The 23,568-nt window shown below is 32.0% G+C and overlaps 1 protein-coding gene across 1 annotated transcript in view; it reads left to right on the forward strand.

Annotated features, from left to right (window-relative positions):
- LOC124530363 overlaps positions 1-23,568 on the forward strand; it is a 47,254-nt gene that overhangs the window by 18,629 nt on the left and 5,057 nt on the right. The window contains exon 2 of the mRNA XM_047104510.1: positions 17,718-17,776. Within this exon, the coding sequence (XP_046960466.1) occupies positions 17,718-17,776 (59 nt within the window). The remainder of the gene's footprint in view (positions 1-17,717; positions 17,777-23,568) is intronic.

Below are 23,568 nucleotides of genomic sequence, written 5' to 3' on the forward strand. Positions count from 1 at the left end.
GTCAGAACCGATTTTGAGAACCGCTATATTTAGTTAATGTTTTTTTAAAAGTACGCTTTGAGTTGTTATGTTGGGGACTGATTCAATATTGGGCGTTCATTAAAATAATAAGATTTTAATATGCAACTTCCATGAATTGTTTTTATGTATCAGATTAGTTTTATAAATATGGAAGTAACTGTCTGTCCACAACGACTAAAACATCAATAGTCATTAAATAAATCCTGGGTTACATTGAAAAATAATTTTACTATGGTTACTGAGTCACGGGACTGTCAGTTAAAATAAAACAATTTACATATTGGATACTGAGAATTTCTCGTTCAAAGATCTTATTTTCCTCATCAACATATTCACTTCACAGGTAACTAAGGGAAAATTTATAGTATCAGGTTCAGTCATGTCATTGACGCGTAAAGTTTTCTAATGCCGAGGATATTTTCGCCATAATTAATTATTCTCTTTAGATCACTCTTTGTCAGCGATAAATTTTTAAACGATGTGTCGTTTAGTTGGCTTTACGGATTATTGATACTTCTTGTAATAGTGACTAACAGTAATGATAGAATATCTTATCACGAACAAGGTTGTAGATAAAAGCGCATTCAGTAACAGCATTGTGGTATTCAAAAGACTTCCAGAAAATATTATTTGTTAATATTTATTCTGTGTTTGATAAAATACTATATCCATACATATTTGCTTAGTAACTTCTCTTAACAGTACAACTTTGTTACACTTCTTGCTCCAATAAACCATACTTTGTTAAACGCATTTATTTGATGGACTCTAGTGATAAAGTAATAAATATATACTTTTTGCGTTATTATGACATATGTTTGTATTTAAAAAAAAAACAAAATAACTTACATACAACCTTATCTATAAAATACATTTAAAAAAATACAAACTACTCGTATTATTAATTACATTAGACTCGTCAATGCCGATTCGTAATAAACTTACATTTTTAAATCTTAATTAAATTAATTAATTTCATATCTGATTTTATTATTATTAACATTATAATATACATTTATTTTATGTAGATAATTTGTAAGCGTATAAAGTGAGGTTATTACATGAACATGCATATGCAAAACTTCGATATTCGGATTAATTTTATGGTTGTTACATCATAATTTATTTTATCATTGACCAGTGGCTGGTCGCTAGCTCACACGGCTCTAGATTCCGAGGCTTCAGGTTTGACATTATCGTCGGGCCGATAAAACCATTACAGATTTCTACCAAGAATTACTCAGTTTCGGTAGTGTTAAAAATTGGCAAAGTTAATTGTGTTATAATCACGTACGCCGTTGGTCCTGTGCCTGATCTGTGTCCGGTCGTGTAAGCATGCCGTCTTATCGCAGTTCAGGCTATGGATAATGCTTCTGTTTGTGTACAAACTTGTGCTACTAGTATAGTTCCTGTTTAGTTAGTTACATTTTCTTCGATATTGGTCGCCGTGGTTGAAATTCTATCGGAATGACATTATTACCATGATAATTTTACGAAATACTCATACATTGTACAATAATTATGTAACATATTATACTTCTATTCCTTATTGAATAAATCAAATTTAAAAAGACGAACTCTAATGATTATTTAATAGTGTAGACATATTTTTTTGCAATGCATAATTATACATTTATAATGATAACAATTTTATTTGTAGGTCACATTTATTATCTAAACAAGGCATCAACAGGCTTTTTTTTCGCTATTTCTAATTCGAACTTGGAAAAGGCTAACTTAGAAGGTTAACACCGTCTTTATCAAATAGTACACAGATAAAATATATTTATAAATGACACTTACTGCATATTAGCCAATTTATGTGTAAATTAAAAAAAAAAAATTAAATCAAACATTTTTAATTCGTGTGACTTTTTTCATTTAGATAACATTTACATCGTTTTGGGACAATGTCATGGGAATCCATTTATTCTCATGCATTTGGCGGTATTAAAAGTGTTTTGTTTTGTATCGTAATCTGATAATCTGTGTTTAAGCTGAGTTTGAAAACTATACGTGATCGATACAGACAGCTTAAAAATATTTTTAAAAACTCCAAAATCATTTGATGTAGAACATCATGATAGCAAACATGTCCACAAAATAAAATTCATACTGATAATTAAACAAAACAAACAGAAAAATAAGTAGTTTATCTGCCTTATGATTCAAAAACATTAGACACAGCATATGTACAAAGTGAAACAATTATCTTATCGTCGGAGTTACTCAGACGTAGTTATCGTCTCATGCCCGACTGACCATGTTTGGTGGACCGGTCATTTCTCAAGATAGAGACTGTGGTCGTGAAGTAGTTATAGAATAATACACGTTACCTGAGGGTGTAGGCGCCGCGAAGCCTTTGTTCGAAAGAAACGGATGGTCTGAGGAAGCTTTACAAAAAATACTTTTTTTGTAATACAACCGGTTGTTATAATATTTTTATTACAAGCATTTGATCCGGTTCAAGTAACGAAACATAACTGACTTAAATCTGTCGTTCACGATGTCTGTAAATGGTCATTTAACTACGTTTTTATAATAAAAGTACTAACAATATGTATGATCTATGAAATAAGATACTATTTTTTGCCGAGTATTCTAATTCTGGTTTCGAGTATCAAAATGAATACATATTTTTACATAAAAACTAGTAAAGTAATATGTTTGTTAACTTTAATAATTTATAAAATATGATTATTTTCAGTGTGGAATGTGGGCAATGCGAAAAATTCAAAAGAATAGCCGCCATTTTGAAAATTTGAATGTTTTTTTTTCGTACTCACATTGCTGTTTTTTTATTTCTTATAAAAACAGTAGTGTTCCAAGCTACTCATTTAAAGATGCAATAATATTATAATCGAATAAAAAATACTTCATTTTAAAATAACAACATAATTAAAATTAAAAATACGTTTATAAAAAATAAAATAAACATTTAAAATTAAATTCCTTTTTTAATTGTTTATGAATTTATTTTTATATTAAGGTTTATTTATAGATTATGAAAAGCTATGAGACATTGGCGGATTAACACATTTAGGCAGGTGATAAAATCGACTTATAAATAGACTCAATTAAAATAAGAGACCAGTTACTGGTAAATTTAAAATATGATCACCAGGTGATGTCTCCACAACAGGTGCGACAGAACTAGTCATGATATACATAATTTTACATTTTGACAAGTTTTTCTCATGTATAGTTAATAGTATTCCAATTTGTGCTACGCGACAGCTGCAGTTAACTGTTTAAGATTTTAACTATACGACAGGTTTTACGAATGATTGAGTTGAAATGGATTACTCCAATAAGTAATCTACATTGTTTTGCCAAGTAAATTAAAGTTGCGAGATTTATTAAAAAATCTTTTTGATACTAGGCAGACGATTACCTGTTCGTTTGTTTGGATGTCCTGAAAGCGACTTCTATTTCATTATAAAATCTTTAAATTATGCAACATGCTTTGAAGTACTTAATTACAAATCATCGTTAACAAAATGTAATATAATACTTATCACATCAATCGTTATTAATTATCCATAGCCCATAATATAATAAAATGTATTGTTTTTAAAATCAGTTACATATTAATAAGAGGCACTTTTTATTGTAATCTAAAGCCTCTGATCGAATAAGTATTACGAGTATAGACCGCTCGAAAAAGCCGGTCATGCGTATTTGTTCAAAATAACTAAAGGGCTGACAAAATTTTTATGATTATTTTCTGTATTGCTTCGCTACTTCTATGTACAAGCACAACATGCGATTATATTAAACTCAATGTATTTGATTCAGTACTTACAACTTACAAGAATCCTCAATGTCGGATTAATCGTAGACCGGTGATGTTAATATTTGGTTGCCAGAACCGTGAAACGTCAAACAGAAAAAGCAGGACGTCTAACAACAATATTAATCACACATACGCTAACGAGCGGAGGGAAGTTATGTATTTACAATAATTTGGCTTACACACACACACGCACATATACAAGATTTATCAAAAAAGGATTTTTTTCATTTATTAGGTATACTTGTAGTTTAAAATAAATGTCACTTTAATTTAGAACATGTCCTATCCTTTCGTACAAATTATGTTTAAGCTTGCTTTAGTTTTCCTTAAAAGGTTGCTTCGTAGGTGGCATTTATGTATGAATTATAGCTTAGGTATGTTGTACCATATTCTTGTTGCTAGAAAAAACAAAGTGTCATACCTCGGGCTTAGATAACCTAATTTGGTACTACGGAACTTCTCGTTCAATTAATACGACATGGATATAATTAGGTCCAGTTTCACCATACCCTGTTAAATATTTAACGTATTGTTAAGTCAGTTAACGGACTGTTAAAGTTATCGAGTGTCCCACCACGTGTTAACGCGTGTTTATTTGTTATAACAAGCTGTTAAATTTAATCACTGCTCTAGAGGTTCGTTAGACAGTAACAGACAATTAAAATCAACATGGACGCTGCGTACAAATTAAATTTTTCTTCAACCATCAATTCATCAATTTTTGATCGCAGTAGTTACTGCGTCCGTTTTCTTATTTTCAACTAGATCCTTGTATTTCGTAACTAAATTGACAAGGATTTCCTTTTCATTTGACGAAAAATTCGGTCCGCGTCTTTTCTTTGACATAGTTATTTATATACACAAACCACAAACACAATCAAAAAGCACAAAATAATACTACATAACCTCAACTCAAAAATAAATATTACCATGTTATGATTATTTGGTGTTTCAATCGTTTTAAATCAAAAGTAGTTACCATTTCATTGAAATCACTCGGAGCTAACGATTTTTGAAATTGGTCGCGTAGCACAACAAATGACGTATTATACGACTAGATAAAATACTACCGGACTTCGTCTAAATGACATGTCACAAATAAGCATTTCAATTTGGTTGCTTAAAATAAGAGTGAGTAACTTACAAGTCATTCAGTTAAATGTTCTGTTTAATAACGGCTTGTTAAATTTTGTTCCTGGGACATGTAATGATATAACAGCCCATTAATTATTAACAACTCATTAGTAAATTACTAATTAAGATTTAACAAACATAGTTTGGTGAAATTAGACCTTAATCTGTTAATCAGGTACTTGAAATTCTTTTGCTATTAATTGTTCTTTGAAATCATTATTGTTTCATCTTCTTATAAATCATATTTATATGAAATAGACAAATGATTTCGAAAAATAACTCTACTAATTAGATAGTAAGTACATTATTAATTATATTAATTTGTAGTGCTGACATTATATTTAACGTCAATGCATTTACTATTTTTGAATTGAATAATTTTCGTACGTATTTTAATTGAAGTTGTATCAAAATCTTATTTCGTAAACAATGTTTAAGGTTTTTTTGTTTATCTGTGGTCGGCGTTGTGTTCATTTATTATTATATTCATAAACTTAGTTTTACTTTATTACATGTAATGAATAAGACATCGGTCAGTGACCCCGACGGATTGATAAAGAATTAAACCTATCGAAGCTATAGTTAGTCATGTATTTACAAGGCCGCTAGAACAATAGAACCTACGTGCTAAATGCAAGCATATAATTTATGTAATGCTTGTTCATCAAACACTATTATAATCAATTCATCCCACATTAGTTTTTTGGATTGCCTAATGATCGATGGAAGCCATACGATATGGCTTTATGGCCCATACCATAAATATATCTAAAATAAATGATGAATCTGTTTTAAAACATTAAAACGTTTCGGACAATATTGGGATAAACGTATGTTAGCATCATTGTACGGAACCATCAATGCGTATATCCGTATTCGTAATTTATGAATACTGTATTTTAGAAAATATTTTAATATGCATTGCGATTTTCTAGTTATTTAAATGATTGATTAATATATCTTACGATGATTATGATGATGACGTAGTATATATCCGCATATCTTTACGTAACCACTTGTAAGACCACCTCATTAGAAAATTGAACTCTAACTTTCTTTAGGCATGTGCCTGAGTCAAGTTGTACAAATCTTATAGTAAGATGTTTTACATATTGGACCAATTATACAAGCGATAACTTAATTTTAGCCCTTGTTTTATGCCGTAGTTTTTTGAAGATTTTCTTTAGCGTGTTTTGATTTAAGAGAAATTATATGAACGGGATCGATTTAACTACTGTATAAAGTCTCGTTTCATTTAAATACATTATATTTTTTATCTATGTACATTGTTGTTATAAGAACGTATATTTTCTATTTTTATCGATGTACAATACTCATTATATTTAATGTACATATTAATTGTTATTAATAACATATGTATCTATTATTATTAAAGATATTAATTATACTATTAATTAATTAATGAAAAGTATAAAACAAAGTCCGCTTTCTTCTTCGAAATCACGGATTTTGATGTGGTGTTCACTTATAGAAAGTTAAGTTTTTTTAAGTTAAATATTGTGTATAAATTTGGTATTTTTTTCTTATAAAATAGCCAAATAGCTGTTTTCGTATCTTATTGGATAAACCTACGAAGATACATCTAAAAAATGAAAAATGTCTTAAATCCGATAGCAAAAGTCAGTTTTCTAATATACCTACACTGATAATGAATAAATTTTATTAGTACAAATAACTATAAGTAATAAATGACTAAGAAAAAATCCTATAGATTTTTGTAAAGATATTTCATTCAATTCGTTAATAATCGTTATTAAAGGTTTTTCTTATCTTGATCATTTAGTAAAGATAAGATGTTATCTTTTTCAATGTAACATCCATATGAATATTTTAGATATCGTTACCAAATAATGTGCTACGAAGAAAATCATTCGTTGCGAAACGGGACGGATATCTATCCATTTGGCTGTAACGATAAAATGTTGACGTTAGTAGTTGAAATAGTCTCAATTTGAATCTGTAAGCGGTAGACAATAATCTGACATATAAAATTAAATGATACATCTATAAGCCTAATTCTTGCATACGGTAGAACGTTTTTGGGCTATGGTATACGCATATATAATAAGATACCGGTAAATATTATAAATTTACCATTCTCAAAATTTAAAAAGATTATTAAGACTAAATTAATAAATGAATCATATTATTCGTTAAAAGAGTACTTTTTAGAAAAAAACGCCTGGAGATATGCTCGGGTTCCAGCATAGGACACTAATTACTGTAAATTGCACATTTACAACAACATTGTAAATCTGTTTATTTAAAAAGAGCAACTATGCGACTTTCTTGCCGTTTCTTCTCGCTAGAAGCTGCTTTCCGAAACGGTGGTAGTATTTAATTGTTGACGATTCAAAAACGCTTATTTGTGAAGTTTACTTGAATAAATTGATTTGATTTGATTTGATTTAAGGGAATAAACACACGCTAGAACATAAATACAGCTATTAAATATTCTCTTGCTAAAACAATTGCGCGATTGATGTCATATATGGTAGTTGAATTGTTATCAGGAAAATTGTATTCATCCATTTCATCGGTATCATGGTTATAAAATTGTTTATTTCATAAAATGTAAACAAATATCACTCTGGCACAATGGCTTGAGTATAAACAACGCTCTACGCTGAATGCTTTGTGCATTCAGCGTAGTGCTATATCACATATTAGTAAACATTAACTGCAGCTAGTTGTTTCTAGTGAAGAATCATGAAAAATAAAGTTACCTAATTAATATACATAACATCAAAAAAGATCTGGTAACAATGTATGGATCAAAATTTTATAACGTAAAAGAGAACAAAAACAGCGCTGTGTTTGAACTGAGGAATGTCAGGTTACTTTGGATGTTTTTATATTGGTACTCGGTATGAGAGTGAAATCATTAATATAAAATGTAATTAAATTATTCGTTCAGTTATATATTATGTAATATTAGATATTCTACAAGCTCATAACAAGTTATTGCTATGTCCCGTTTGGGGGTGATCACAAAATCTTATGTTCTAAGGTTGGCGGTGCATTGGTGATGAAAGGATTGGTTAATATTTCTTTAGCACAAAAATATAGGCAGTGGTGAACTATAACCATTAGGTTTGTTGCCCAGTTGTTCGTTCGTCTACATATATTTTAAAGAATTATATGTATAAAGAAAATAAATACCTTTGTGAAAGTTATTCCAAGTATTTTATTAATTATCAATATTTAAATCTTTTTTAATTTTATTGAAAAAGATTTAAAGATATTATCGTTTATAATTACAATCAGTATATCTTTAATATTTATTAATAAAATCACGTTTTGTCTTTTTGAATATAATTAATTATTTAAACTTATGTTTATACTATGTGTTTAAATAAGTAAATTTTGTTTAAGTATTCACATTTCATACAACTGCATTATTAATTCATCAAAAATCTTTGCTTTAATGGTCCTTGCCCCAGAATTTAAAGATCGCTAAGATAAAATACAGCGATATTTCTTATTAATCGGAACATCCTTTTCGTGCAATAACGATGTAAATTAAAATATAACGGTATAATTTATCTTCTGAATTATTACGATGCAGATATTTTCGAGATTATTTATGTAACTTTCACCGTTTTAGTCAAAGATTGCGCCTTTCGGAATCGTGGTTATATTGTAAATATGTATGGAGTTTTTATTTTATTTTTTCGGATTCATGAAAAATTGTACACGCTGAAAAATAAATACAGTGGAATTGAGAACTTTCCCTTTCTTTTGTGGTCGGTTAAAAAGAACTGTCACATTATGATTGACTTTAGTTACTAGACGATTATACAAATATACATATATTTTTACGAGCTTATTTGTAATAGCAGTTTCTTGTGCATATATGTTGTATGTAAGATTTTGGAAAGAGCGAATAAAATCGCTTATAATTAATAAGCAATTGGTAATATAGTAGGTATATTTTTTATTTAAAAAAATATCTCGCAATCCTATTTGCTCCAATGCGAAGTTAGAGCTAGAGCTTGTATAGCTAGCTACATATAATATCTATAAAGTTTAATCTGTTCGCGTAAGATATAATATTATTAATATTCATATAAAATGATAATTATTACCTACATACTTCCTCTTTGTATAAAAAAACAGCCTTAAATATATGCATTTATTATTAGTTAATACTTTTTATCCGCTCGTTACTACTTTTATGCCTGCGGATATTTCCCCGTTATATACGTAACTTAGTTTTATAATTACTAAACAGTGTAAATTGCTCTGAATATTATTCCTCCATAACTCTTTTGTTTGATTATAATCAAATGTATTTATAAATTATTTTTAATGTATTTGATTATGTAATAATTATTGTGTAAATCATATTAAACAACACAGATTGTACGGTAATAAGGACATGTACCCGTGCTCGCTATCGAAGCTCGATAGGTCAGATGAAATTAGGTCTTTGTTCCGCAAATGACGAGGCGTCACCCGACCCGACACAACATACTTAAATGTCAATAAACGTATAGACTGTTTCATCCAATTTGTAAGGTTAACTGCTATGAACGTGAACATCTTTTAGCAGTTGGTTACATTGTACATAATCAATTATTGTAATGTAATTAATCATAAAGAATAACGACTTAGTTTGTTCTCTCGGTAGAACTACGCCGGATACGCTATAATCAAAATTCAAAAAATTCAAAATAATTTATTGATAAAATAAACATGAATCAAAACATGTATACCTACATCATACATTTCAAAGAATATGCAGTGCAGCCAATACAATCAGCGACAATACAATTAACAACAAATAATCGATATCTTTTTGGTATATAGTACGTAAATAAGGTTGATTTGTGATTTTCAAAAGTCTGAAATCGATTCGAATATACCTCAGACCTCTGACGAACCGGCGAAAGAAACTCACTGTGATTTCACTCAGTTCACTATGTTTACTTTGTATATTTGCTTATATAAAAGGGCCTGGAGGCGATCGTTTCATACCCAAGGTGTGAATCATGTGTACAGTCGTCAGTTTTATAGCACATACAATCAAAAGTTATACAAACTCTTTACCTTTCATTCTTATTTTTAATATATAAATAATAAGACAATATGTTGAAGAGTATATGTATAGTATTTACATTGACACCTCACGAAATTATTTCTGATACTGCCAGTAACTGAGGTATTCTTTAATTATTAATTATTGTTTTATTATATTTTATAAAATACGAGTATATCAAATAATAAAATAACATCAAGTACTAGTTATTTATGTGACTATATATTTTAATGCTTTCAATTTATTTTAAGTATATTCGTTTTACACTTTTTACTTTGCATTACTTGGCATTAGGCATAGTAAAAAAATAAGTTAGCTAGGTCTCAGCTTTAAGTCCTTGGTTTGGATGTCGGTCGTGAGAAGAGAGAGCTGAAAAGAAGGCAAAAGTTAGGGAGCTGGCATTTTTGAACGGAGAAATACAATGGTCTTCTGCAAAAGATCTTTTTTTCAAAGAAATCTTTTGAGATTACTTTAAAAAAAACCCTAATATACGAAACAAAACTCGTTTCAAAAATGTATTTAGTTATTTTAAAAAAGCAATCTACGCACAAAATAAATTTATATATATAAATTTGGAAAGTAAAAAATATAAACGAAATCAATCCAATTACTCGACTTTTGACCTTATCGATAACTCGTATTTTTATATGGCAGTACTAATCTGTTGTCGGAAAAGTTATATAGTAGTCTTCGACGCGCTGACAGATGATAATTTTTTTAAATATCGCGTTACACTTCCTTAAATACGTATTTTTATATATTCAATTCGCTGCTGTCTTCGTTTAAGTCTTCCGCACTTTTTACGGTAGAAATGAACTTTTTCGTTTTGATTATAATGTAAATTATAATATTTATTACAAGCAGCAGTAGAAACTTTCCGAGAATTTTTATCGGTACAAAGAAAATAAAATTGTATAAATAATTATGTACGTTCATGTTACTCGTAACTTTAATTGAAATTACAAGTAATTAAACTTGGTAACGTAAAACGAGTGATAATGGTAATATATAAAATAAAATTTTAAAATAATTTAAATGGAAATAAAGTTTTAAATTTATTTTACTTATAGTTAAATTTATGATACTTCAATAGATATTTGGGTAGAGCTGCTTCAAGCTCGTCTGGATTGGTACTTAGGGAGTTTTACTGTGCAATAAACTTCGCTATACAAAAAAGGAAAAAGCTGAGGGCACAAGGATAAAAGTACATACTTATTTAACTCAGATATAAAAACTATGAGACAGAAATACACAAACATTAAAATATATTTACTTTTGCTTGTGTCTAATTTATTATAATTGTTTATTTTTATGTTTCTTTTACAATCAAAGAGTATTGTTACGGTCATTTTTATTTAATAATATATTATATATAATTTATTTTTAAAAACCGGCTAATGTTCGCGTTGGTGTAGCTTTATTTGTATAGCTATTTTTGTATTGAAATTGTAATTGTAGTTTACGTTACCAAATAATAACTATTTATCGTACTCAATGAAAGTGTAATTTGACTTGCTCTAAAATATCGCCCATCTATTACCACCGATATCAACGCACGATAATTAATAAGAGTTTATAGAGATCTAGGTATATCTATAAACTCTTATTAATTATCGTTTATAGAGATACCTAGATCTCTATAAACTCTTATTAATAAATAAATAACTTTTTCATTAAAGTTATTTCATAAAAAAGAAAAATGTATGAAAATTTTGTCTTTGTTTTGATGGAAAAAAATCTTACAAAATATTTTATAAAATCCTCAAACAATACACGTGGATGCGTAATGAGAAAACTTTATTACAAGTTGCTTAGTAAGCGGAGTTAAATGCCTTATCACGACCGTCTGGAGTCAATAGAACCACAAACTTATCGTTGCCATTTAATAGACCCTTTTGCGATCGAAATAAGGAATATTTTCGTTTAACCTCAGAGTTCCTTGTGTGTAAGAGACGGTAAGGTCATTCTCCCAACGACTCCACGGGACTAGCGTGTTCTCTCCAGGTACAAAATTATTCATTGCATGTAAAAAAAGAATTTCAATGCGTTCAGAATAAATTAAAAAAAAATGAATGCGCTGAGTAAATTGCGTTAAGAAATATAGGCGTGCTAAGTATTGCTTTGTTATTCTATGTAGAATTGGAAGTGAGATCAAGCCTTTATTTTTAAAAAAAAAGAACGGGGACTACATGACATTCTGAACTATACAATATATATTATATATTTACGAAATGTAATCCTGTAGGCTATATTACTATTACGCAATCCTAATAATTCATATACCGATGTAGGCAATTGAAAAAACAAAGCCTATATATTATAGCTCATGTTTACATCATAATATTTTAATAAAAATTAATACTTTAATGATATATAAAAAAATCCTTAAGATAAAAGCATTTCACAAAATACCAACGTGAACAAACAATGCTCTATCTATGTATATTAAGCTTCACTACTAATTGTTGAATATTATTTTACCAGTAATACTCGTCAGCTTAACTATTTCAGGTCAACCAGAATGCCGAAATTAATTCCAAGCTTAGTCAACATTCTAATAGAGCTTGAATCTCTTCTATGCATCATCAATAGATTTTAGGGAACGTTTCATTCCAGGTATCGATTCTTTACGGAATTTATTGACTTGTTAACTGAACTAAAAATATGTTTCTTAGTTTTCTATCGATAAAGATTGAATATACCTATGCAAATATAAATGGGTAAAATTTTATTTTAGTATTTAATATACGTAACTTATGTTGTACATAAACAAGTCTAAAATTTTTTTACAGGTCGTATGTTATATTTTATTATTCCTTATTCGATAAGGATTAAAAAAATCATAGTTAATAATTATAATTTTTACTATTCGTTTACTTTTTACTGTTTAATTATATCGTTTTTATAATAACAATTACCTTGGATACATTCTTATTTCAAAATTTAAAAACCTTGACATTTAATTTCATTAATGAAATGGAGCAAAGCCTTTTTTGATCAAGTAATTTATTTTTTGTATGAATTGTATTTGTTTTTATACTGAACGAAACCGAAATATTGCAGAACAAAAATGGAGGATTGTTCTAAACAAAAATAATGGCCGACGCGTGGGAGTGTACATAATGCGGTTCAATTAGTCTAAAGCATGTCTTTTATTAGTACAAGTCCCTACAGATTAATAAATTAGAATACGTATTACGTAGTAGAACACAATCGAAATACAGAAACTTTTTACATAGTATAATAGTCTTTTTTGGTACAATTAAGAAAAAAACACATTTAGAACATAATTATATCGCATTATCGTCACTCAAACTGAACATGTTCTAGCTTTATTGCGTTGATACTTTAAATATCATGAAAAAATATCTTAATCTTTTAAGGATCACCAAAAAGAGAAAGTGAACGTTGCGTGTAACTTAACAGAAATGCAATTTATAATCGATTTAAATATTTTAAAAGAATATTTGTGAAAGGTCACTGTAATTATTTATTAACATGATTTATAATCTGTTTATAATGTTCAGAATTTCAACAAGACATTGGCGTAATATTATTGGCCCATTTGCAACTAAAGCTATACTTAATATTAAAGAATATGTTAAATGCTACACGTGTTTCACGACAATTTTGTAAATACGCTTTTTTATAAATTTCGCAATAGGTTATATAGACCTTCTCAATTAGGTTGTCTAATAAAACTTAATACTCTGCCTGATCCTAAATTCAGATAATTGAGTAGATTACGTTCAATTTATTTGATCACGGAACTAACTTTTTGAATACGATAATTTGCCCTATGGCTATGTAGGATGTTATTAATTACAATAGATATTTAGTAAGGAGAGAAATTTAATGCATTTTATTATTGGAAAGTTACATACATAACCACAAATTTTGTATTAAAATTGCCGGAATTCGCCATCAGGTAAGTTAAACTTTATGACCTAATAAGTAATTTTAGAGTTAAAGTTGAAAAATTAGAAATTAGCAAAACACTTATAAAATACTCTATGTATATCCAAAAAAAGGCCCCGACGAATTGAGAACCTCCTCCTTTTTTTGAAGTCGGTTAAAAATAAAGATAAATTACAATAAGAACATTATTTAACCATACCATAGTCATGATTATACTAAACTATTATTATATTTTTTAATTGATTATTCAATAGTAGCTATCGAAGTTTAAACACTTAATTAACAATTAGTATAAACAAGATTTCATTTCGAGACGGAACACAATACGCTTGTTTGACAAACATTATAGTAACTAGAATCCTCTTTATGAAATAAATTAGTTGGTTTACTGAAAAGGATAAACTTGAAAAACGATTACCTAACTATATATAATAAAATAAGAAATAAATCAAAGTATCTATATTGTACATCAGCGGTTAAGAGCCACAGGAAATCATATATAAAATCAGCTTTGCGTAAAATATAACTGTATATTCACTGACATTGAACGCTTGAATATTTGTTTCAACGTAAATAAACTTATTGATTAAATTGAAACATCCATAAAAACTAAATATACATATAGAATTATAAATAGATTTAACAACAGACTGTATACTTACTTATGACCATAAATAGAAATATTAGATACTCATATTTTATTATTGCAAAATTATGCAAAATTACGAGTATCGTAATTTGTAATCCACTAGAATATTTACTATTAAAAATGTCATTTTCTTTTAATGAAAAATAGTAGTAATGCACCAAATTAATTAAGGAATTAGGCAAGTACTAATATTTTAAGTTTATAGCTTGATGTTAGCAGTATTGACGACAATAGCCCAAGAATTGATACTGTGACTGTTTATACTGCTTGACAGCCCTCAAACGATTGACGCTTTATTTATGTTCGAATTTGAATATCTTCTTGATAAACGTAACTCTTTCTCTTCACTCTCATAACATTGTATACATGGGGCTTCAACTTAATCCTAACTGTAGTGACTAAAGTAATACATCCTGTGAAACAAACAAAAGTGCAAACCTTGTTAATTTGCGAACAGGTTTTAAAACAAAAAGCAGGATGTTCGTTTCACTCACGCTAGCATACTACGGGTATCCGGACAAACTATTATGTTACCAACAACGCGGTAATATAGCTCAAACACTATACATTTCTAGTAAAATGTTGAATATATAGGTTATGGTCTACTTCCAGCAGGCAATGGATATGCAACATTTATATTTTAAAACTCTATTCTCAAAAATTGCACGATAGGCGGAAATAGGGTGTAACACGATAAAACTAGCCATGTTGTTAAAAAATCGACAATAACTGTTTCAAACAAGATTCAAATATTTGTATGATTTTGTTAATAATGTTATTGGCTAATGCAAGAATTCTTAGTTATTAATTCTTAACGTTATTGCACTCAGATTTAAGTAATCTATAAAATTTAATTCAATTGTATTTTGGAAATCAATTGCTCGTAATTTAAGTAGTTAGGCTCGATACTACTACTCATAGTGTGGCAAACACATCGAGAATATTTATTTCAATTTAAATATGCATACCTCTTCGAATCCACATAATATGAGTTCGACCATATAAGTATATATAGCAATATTTTATAACAAACGGCTGACCATTCAAAGAGTAATACTTACATAATTATGACATCGAAATAATCCGATTCTTTTTTTACAAATGTTTATTTAACTTCACTTGCAGTATATATAATGTGGGTCAAATCTTGCAACTAAAGTATTTTTTAAGAAATTTTGCAAACACTTCTGTTGTTCGTGATTCACTACGTTTTAATAAACATTATACATCTACAATGTGATTAGTTTTTATATCAAATTAATTTATTTATACTGGTTTACGTTAATTCATAAATAATAATGTATGTAAACAATATTAATATTTTTATTTGAGTACCGATACATGCTATTGTAGTTTTCCGATTTGAAGGGTGAGTGAAGCGGTTAAACTACAGGTACAAGAGACATCTTAGTTACCAAGGTTGGTAGCGCGTTGGCGACGTGAAGAATGTTTAATATTTCATGGAGCGCCAATGGTGTTGGCGTTGGTGACCACTTAAAATAACTTAGCCCGTCCAGCTAAGTTAGTTAGCTAAGACGCGCTACCTATTTGATAAAAAATTGGTGTTGGTACATGTATGCTACCACTGCCTGTAGAAGTTAATAAACCTTTTTACTTCAAAGTTAATTTCTCTTAATACATACTTATGTATAAAATTAGAAATGACTCCGTGAAATAAAATAAACACAAATGAGTAGCTGTAGGCAAAAATGTAACCACAAAATCTCATTAAGTTGTTATTGTTATTTAATGAAAGGATTTTACAATACATGGGTGATAAATATTCATTTTTATAAGCTAATATACATTCTATATGAATTAAAATATTGATATAATTAAGAACACGAATCTCGAACATTTTACTCAAATAATAAGTAATATATTGTACTTATAGTAAATATTTATTATTAATTTATTACAAAGTTATCAATAACATACAAATATGTATGTAATAACATGGTATGTTCCTAGTATTGATAAAAAAGTATCTTTAATGTTAATGAGCTCATCATTTTAGAAAATGATTTTAGCAAAAACGATTGTTCCGTTTCGCTACAGATTTAAAACCGTTAATTAATTGCTAATTACAACAGACACGAACAGCAGTGATGATTAATTATTGACTGATGAACGTAGTATGAAGTGTTGCACTAACAGTTAGCGTTACGGCTGGGAGTTGCGCTATGAGGAAAGGAGAGTATCTTTTACAGTATTATGTCGGTATATTTTATTTTATAAGTATGTTTAAATTCAATTTATTTAAAGTTAAGTGCTAATCTATACACAAAGATAAAGTTATCGTATAGTAAGCATAATATTTTCTTTAAGTATTTTAGTGTATAACTTTTATATATGAACTGATTTGGTGATGTTTCTTGAAAAGCATTAAACCAATATTTTGATTCCATTGGTGTTGGATATTGGTTATTTTCTACACGAAGCGTACATTTATTTATATTTATGACGACGGTTTTTTTATTGTGTAACAAAATTTTTACATATTTAAATTATACGTAACGTTTACGTAAATGAGAAATAAAGTTGAAATAAAGTTGAAATATGCTTAAATTTCAATTAGAAATCATTTTGGAACGTTAATTTAAACAGTTCATTTTAGTTAACAACCTAACCATCCTAAGACCTGATTCAGACTCGTTCTTGACGGTGCAGTGTCGTCCTCGTAAATGTCATGGCTTATGTATTTAAATGGGTCTCTTCACACATAATAGACATGAACTGATGTTCAAGACGCTTTAACCATTGTGATTTGTTGAGGTTTAGGCTGAGTCGTTAGTTTGTCTTCATAAACTCTAGGATGAAGAGTGTAGGCTTACTTCGGGCAACAGCAATTACCTAATAAATGTCAACACAACACGTCTCTAACATTTTTATTCACTTCCATCCGTAACACACAAAGGCGTAAATAAACTAATTATTCTTTCGACTTCAAGGATGAAGAATATAAGTATAAGAGAGAGTATAAAATATAAGTTGCACAGATTTTAGAACTTTAGCCAATTAACATCAAACTAAGGCAAAAAGATAAAATAATAATTTTAACTCAGTAAATATAACTAACGGTTATCAGATTTAAACAATGCATTGCATAATTAATGGTATTCTTTCCTATGTTTCAGTTGTGGTGGATGTTGACGATCGACCTGTCTGCGTGGAAATCTGTGATACTGCGGGCCAGGTAAGATGTCTTATTAAAAATAATTTATGTAATGATATTTTTCTTATACAATTTTATACAACTGTTTTTATTTCACTTCCTTCTTTTTAATATCACATATTGTCTTATGTACTCATGTTTTTATCCTATAATTTTACTGGTTCCATCCAAATAATTGAATTAAAACATTATAAATGATTTTGGTGCTGCCTGTAATACAATGTATAGTACGTACAATGAATTAAAATTAGTTTTTCAATTTATTGTAGTATTTTTATTAAATTCACCATTTGTGTAGTAATACAGATTTCTCCTCGAATGTGCCTTCGTCACCTATTTTTGAAATTTGCCTCATAAATTTAAAAACAATATCATTCTAGGTTTGTATGTACCATACTAACTTAGCAGGTTTCTTTATTGTTATTGTTAGGTTTCTATGTTGTGTATTGTTCATGAAAACTAAACACGGCACTATTTTATGCGACTCGATATGTGCTTGACTGTTAAAAAATACTTGAATGTGACTGCTTCCTAGACTTAAATAATAACGCCTATTCAAAAAATGTTGTACAAATACCTACATATAGTCTGTCAGCAGCTAATCTTGATACTTGTCTTTTGGGTATACCATATTCGTATATTTTTCTTTAAATTTTAAGCCTAATTACTGAAGTGAAAGGTATCGCAAGTGTCAAGATAGCTTAAATTTTTATTGTCCAGATAAAGATTTTCTCTCGGATTGGCGTATCTGATACCTGACCGAAATTCGGATGTGGCGGCTTATCTCAAAGACTAGCCTTGCGCTACAGATATTATAGCGTAAAAGTCCCTAGCACTCATAGTTCCTAATTTAAGACTACAGGATAGGGATAATAGACACTTGGACTACACGTAAAACCGCACGGCCGATGGTATCACTGCCCAATTATTGCACTTATATTATAATATTTATTTCCTAGCCAAAAAGTAATTAAATTTCTAAGTCGGCAATTTGGTAAAATTTTATATTTCGTAACTTAATTACCTACCTAAAAATCAGCATGTAAAGTTTTGTTATTGAAAAGTATCATTATCATTATTTAACATAAAAATAGTTAAAGTAAGTATATAATTTTATTTAAAGCAGTATTTTAAACATAACTATTTATCTCAGAAAATAAAATAAAACCAGCGAAATCATCGTTAAACAAGTTTTTCCTTTAAATATACGCACATACTGATTCGTATAAACCAGTACATTTTATCTTCCGCCAGACAAAGAAGCCTTAGTAAGTTTGCACGGATCAGCTCAGGTAATAACTGCATCACCTGCCGGCTCCATCTGTGTGCACCATTGTACTGAATTTAATCAAACATTGAATATTTTTTCAACATGAAATGACAAAACATGCGTTCCCACAGTTTCTCTACCTGCACTTACAAGAACTGTTATAAGCGTTCAATATTATACAACTAAACACATGCTCATATCGATTCAAGGCATTCTCGCTTTTGTTAACATATTCAAGAGATCTATAATTCTATAGTTTTTCGATTGAACAATACGTTGCTCCAAGTTTTTGTCGCAAAGCACGTATGGAATCATTAGTCAAAATCATATGAACAAAAATAATTGTAATCGTTCTATGCTCGAATAAAGAAATATAAAGTAATCGTTTCGTCCGATTATAATAATAATTTTAATTTAACTATTTTTTTTTTCATATACTAGTTTAACCCTACGTTTTAAAAAAGTAATTAATATAACCCGCACTTTAAATAATATATTATTTTATTCGTCCTGTAATATATATATTTATTTGATATATTTGCAGTTACTATGTAATCTTGCGATTACATTTTTTTATAGTTGTATAATTGATGATTAATTCATTCAACAAAACTTTGATAATTTTAATGTGAATGGCTTTAGCCCCAAAGCAAGACCGGATATAGATAAGTAGACTTAATGCATATATATTTTTTGATCAAAGACATTTTTCAAATATGACTCACGTGGTAGAAAACTAAAAAAAAAAACAAAACAAATTTTATTAATTTAATTTTTTACTTTCTCTTTCGATATTTTAGCAACTCAACGAACCTTGAAAAATTGGCCTAAATTGTAGAGCGTACAACATCAAATAAGTGTATAATCGCAATTTTGCTCAAATAACTGAATTTCAAGATGGCGGAGAAAACTCGTAAAAAATCTTAGTTGTCAATTTTTAGTTAAGCTATAATTGCCATTATCAAGTCTTATCTTTGCAAGTGGTAGTGCCACACTGCATACCTCTCGGTTGCAGTCGAATGGGCCGGCACGCCCGGGGAAGTACCACTCTCTCACTTAAAATCAGCGTGAAGTGGTAGCTATGCTACCGCGTTTCGTCCGGTAAGTGAGAGTTCCGGAGGCCCGATCCCTCTCCCCCCAAAACATGGTTGTGCAGAATTTGGTGACATTACCCCAGGAGGGTACCATCAGCGACTGCGATGGAGAATCCCTCTCTGGGCATCCATGCTCAGGACGTACACCGCCTGAGCAGGGCTGCCCAGGCTGCCCTCCGAATTCTGGGGGGGGCAATTTTGCGCTCGCCACTGTTCGGGGCAAGCGGAGCAGGCATCATAAGGCAACCCCTACCACACTCGCTGTGGACTTCTGCAACATAAGGGGACTCAACTCCAACTTGAATGCCGTTCACTTTCACCTTGAGACGGCGAAGCCGGCCTTGCTCTTTCTTACCGAGACCCAGATATCTTCTCCTGCCGATACGTCTTTTCTCTCTTACCCCGGGTACAAATTGGAGCATACTTTTGTGCCACGAGCTGGGGTGTGCGTTTACGTCAGAGATGATATCTGCTCTCGACGCCTCGGCAGCCTTGAAGGGCAGGACCTATCAATTATCTGGCTGCGCGTAGACTGCGACGACCATCCGCGAATCTACGCGTGCCTTTATAGGTCCCATAGCGGTAATGCCGAAACCGACCGACTGGTTGAGCACGTCCAATTGGCTACAGATTCCGTGCTGCAGCAGACTCCATCCGCAGAGATCATTATTCTGGGCGATTTCAATGCTCATCATACAGAGTGGCTTGGATCACGCACCACTGATCATGCGGGTAGATCTGTTCTCGACTTCGCTTTGGCTTATGATTTGACACAACTGGTCACCTCGCCAACGCGAATACCGGACGTGGAGGATCATACACCTTCCCTGTTGGACCTTCTGCTGACTTCGCATCCGGACGGCTATAAGATTGTCGTCGATCCCCCTCTGGGCTCGTCGGACCACTGTCTCGTCCGGAGTACAGTGCCAGTTGCACGGTACTCACGACCTCGTTTCGCGGGCTGTCGTCGCGTGTGGCACTACAAGTCAGCAGATTGGGATGGGATGCGGTCCTTCTTTGCATCTTACCCATGGGGGCGAGTTTGTTTCTCGATGGATGATCCGAGCGTTGTTGCTGACTCTGTCGCCGATGTGGTGCTTCAGGGTATGGAACTTTTCATTCCATATTCTGCGGTGCCCATTGGTGGCAAGTCCCAGCCCTGGTTTGGTCGCCTCTGTAAGACGGCTTCACGCCGAAAATGGGAACGCTACCAAGACTGGGCTAACGCATCGGCGTCTCGTGATACAAACACCAGCACATTCAGAAAGGAATATAACTCTGCCTCCAGGTCCTTCAAAAACGTGATAGCTGAGGCGAAGTCGAAGTACATTGGCAGAATTGGCGAGAGACTGGTGCGCTTCCCATCAGGAACACGTGCGTTCTGGTCTCTCGCTAAGGCTGTCCTAGGGAATTTCTGTCAGCCTTCTTTTCCGTCTTTGCACAGGGACGGTGAGTCATTGGCCCATACCGCGAAGGAGAAGGCCGATCTTTTAGGGTCTCTCTTCGCGTCGAACTCGACTCTGGATGACCAAGGAAAGTCACCTCCATCAATCCCGCGATGTGATACGACGATGCCGGAGGTTAAATTTCGGCAAAGTGCAGTTCGGAAAGCACTTCTTTCCTTGGACATTCACAAGTCGAGTGGACCCGATGGCATCCCTCCAATCGTGCTACGGACATGTGCTCCCGAGTTGGCACCGGTCTTAACGCGTCTTTTCCGGCAATCCTACGCATTAGGCGTCGTCCCGAACTCCTGGAAGACTGCTTTGGTGCATCCGATCCCTAAAAAAGGCAACCGCTCAGATCCGTCCAATTATAGGCCTATAGCCATCACCTCCTTGCTCTCCAAGATAATGGAGTCCCTTATTAACTGCCAGCTCCTGCGGTACCTAGAGGAGAATCAGCTGATTAGTGACCGCCAGTACGGTTTCCGTCGGGGTCGCTCAGCCGGTGATCTTCTAGTTTACCTTACTCACAGGTGGGCTGAAGCAGTTGAGAGCAAGGGGGAGGCATTAGCAGCCAGCTTGGACATAGCGAAGGCCTTCGATCGCGTATGGCACAAAGCGCTTCTTTCGAAGCTTCCTTCTTATGGGCTTCCCGGGAAATTATGCAATTGGATTACCAGCTTTTTGGCAGATCGGAGCATCAAGGTCGTTGTCGACGGTGCATGCTCTGACTTAAAATTCGTCAATGCTGGTGTTCCACAAGGCTGCGTCCTATCACCCACTCTGTTTCTTCTGCATATCAATGATTTGTTGCAAATCGGGAACATTCATTGCTATGCAGACGACAGTACCGTTGACACCTTATACACCGGCCGCGCTAATATTTCTCGGGAAAACGTCGAAGAAAACCGGAACAAACTTGTGTCTGAAATCGAGTCTTCGTTAAACGAAGTCTCGAACTGGGGCCGGCTAAATTTAGTCCATTTCAACCCCAAAAAGACGCAAGTTTGCGCGTTAACCGCTAAAAAAACACCATTTGTCGTATCTCCACGATTTGAGAACATCCCGATAGCCGCTACAGGTAGTATCGGAATACTTGGCGTTGATATTTCGAGCCTCGTTCAGTTCCGCGGTCAATTGGAAGGCAAAGCCAAATTGGCTTCAAAGAAGCTCGGTGTGCTCAGCAAGGCGAGACAGTACTTCACGTCGGCCCATCGCCTAAAACTTTACAAGGCGCAAATTCGGCCTCACATGGAGTACTGCTCTCACCTCTGGGCGGGTGCTCCCCAGTACCAGCTCCTTCCATTTGACCGCATCCAACGTAGAGCGGCTCGAATTATCGACGATCAAGCCCTTTCCGATCTCCTTGATCCTTTGGCTTTGCGTAGAGATGTTGGATCACTCTGCATCTTCTACCGAATTTTTCACGGGGAATGTTCCGAGGAATTGTTCGGATTAATCCCGGCTGCTGAATTTCACCTTCGGACATCTCGTCAAAATTCTAAGTTTCACCCGCACCATCTTGATGTCCGAAAATCCACAACAGCGCGATTTCTTAGACATTTTCTGCCTCGCACAACCACTCTGTGGAACCAGCTGTCGCCGGCGGTTTTTCCGAACCGATACGACATGGGAACCTTCAAGAAAAGAGCCTACTCCTTTCTCAAAGGCCGGCAACGCACCTGCAAGCCCCCTGGTGTTGCAGATGTCCATGGGCGGTGGTAGTCACTTTCCATCAGGTGAGCCTCCTGCTCGTTTGCCACCTATTCCATAAAAAAAAAAAAAAAAAAAAAAAAAAAAAAAATCAATATCTAGGTAAACTCAGCCTTCAATCCTTTTTATGTACCTTTAACAATAAAAAAAACAATTAAAAAATACAAATAAAATATAAGTTAATTTAAGCTAATCACGTGAATATTATTATTCTTATTTAAATGAAGGTACAATTTTTGTTTAAATTAAGTTAAAACTTAAACACGTTGTCCATGTTTAAGTTTATTACTT

Source organism: Vanessa cardui, chromosome 6 (assembly GCF_905220365.1).
Source record: "Vanessa cardui chromosome 6, ilVanCard2.1, whole genome shotgun sequence".
Lineage (NCBI taxonomy): Eukaryota > Metazoa > Arthropoda > Insecta > Lepidoptera > Nymphalidae > Vanessa > Vanessa cardui.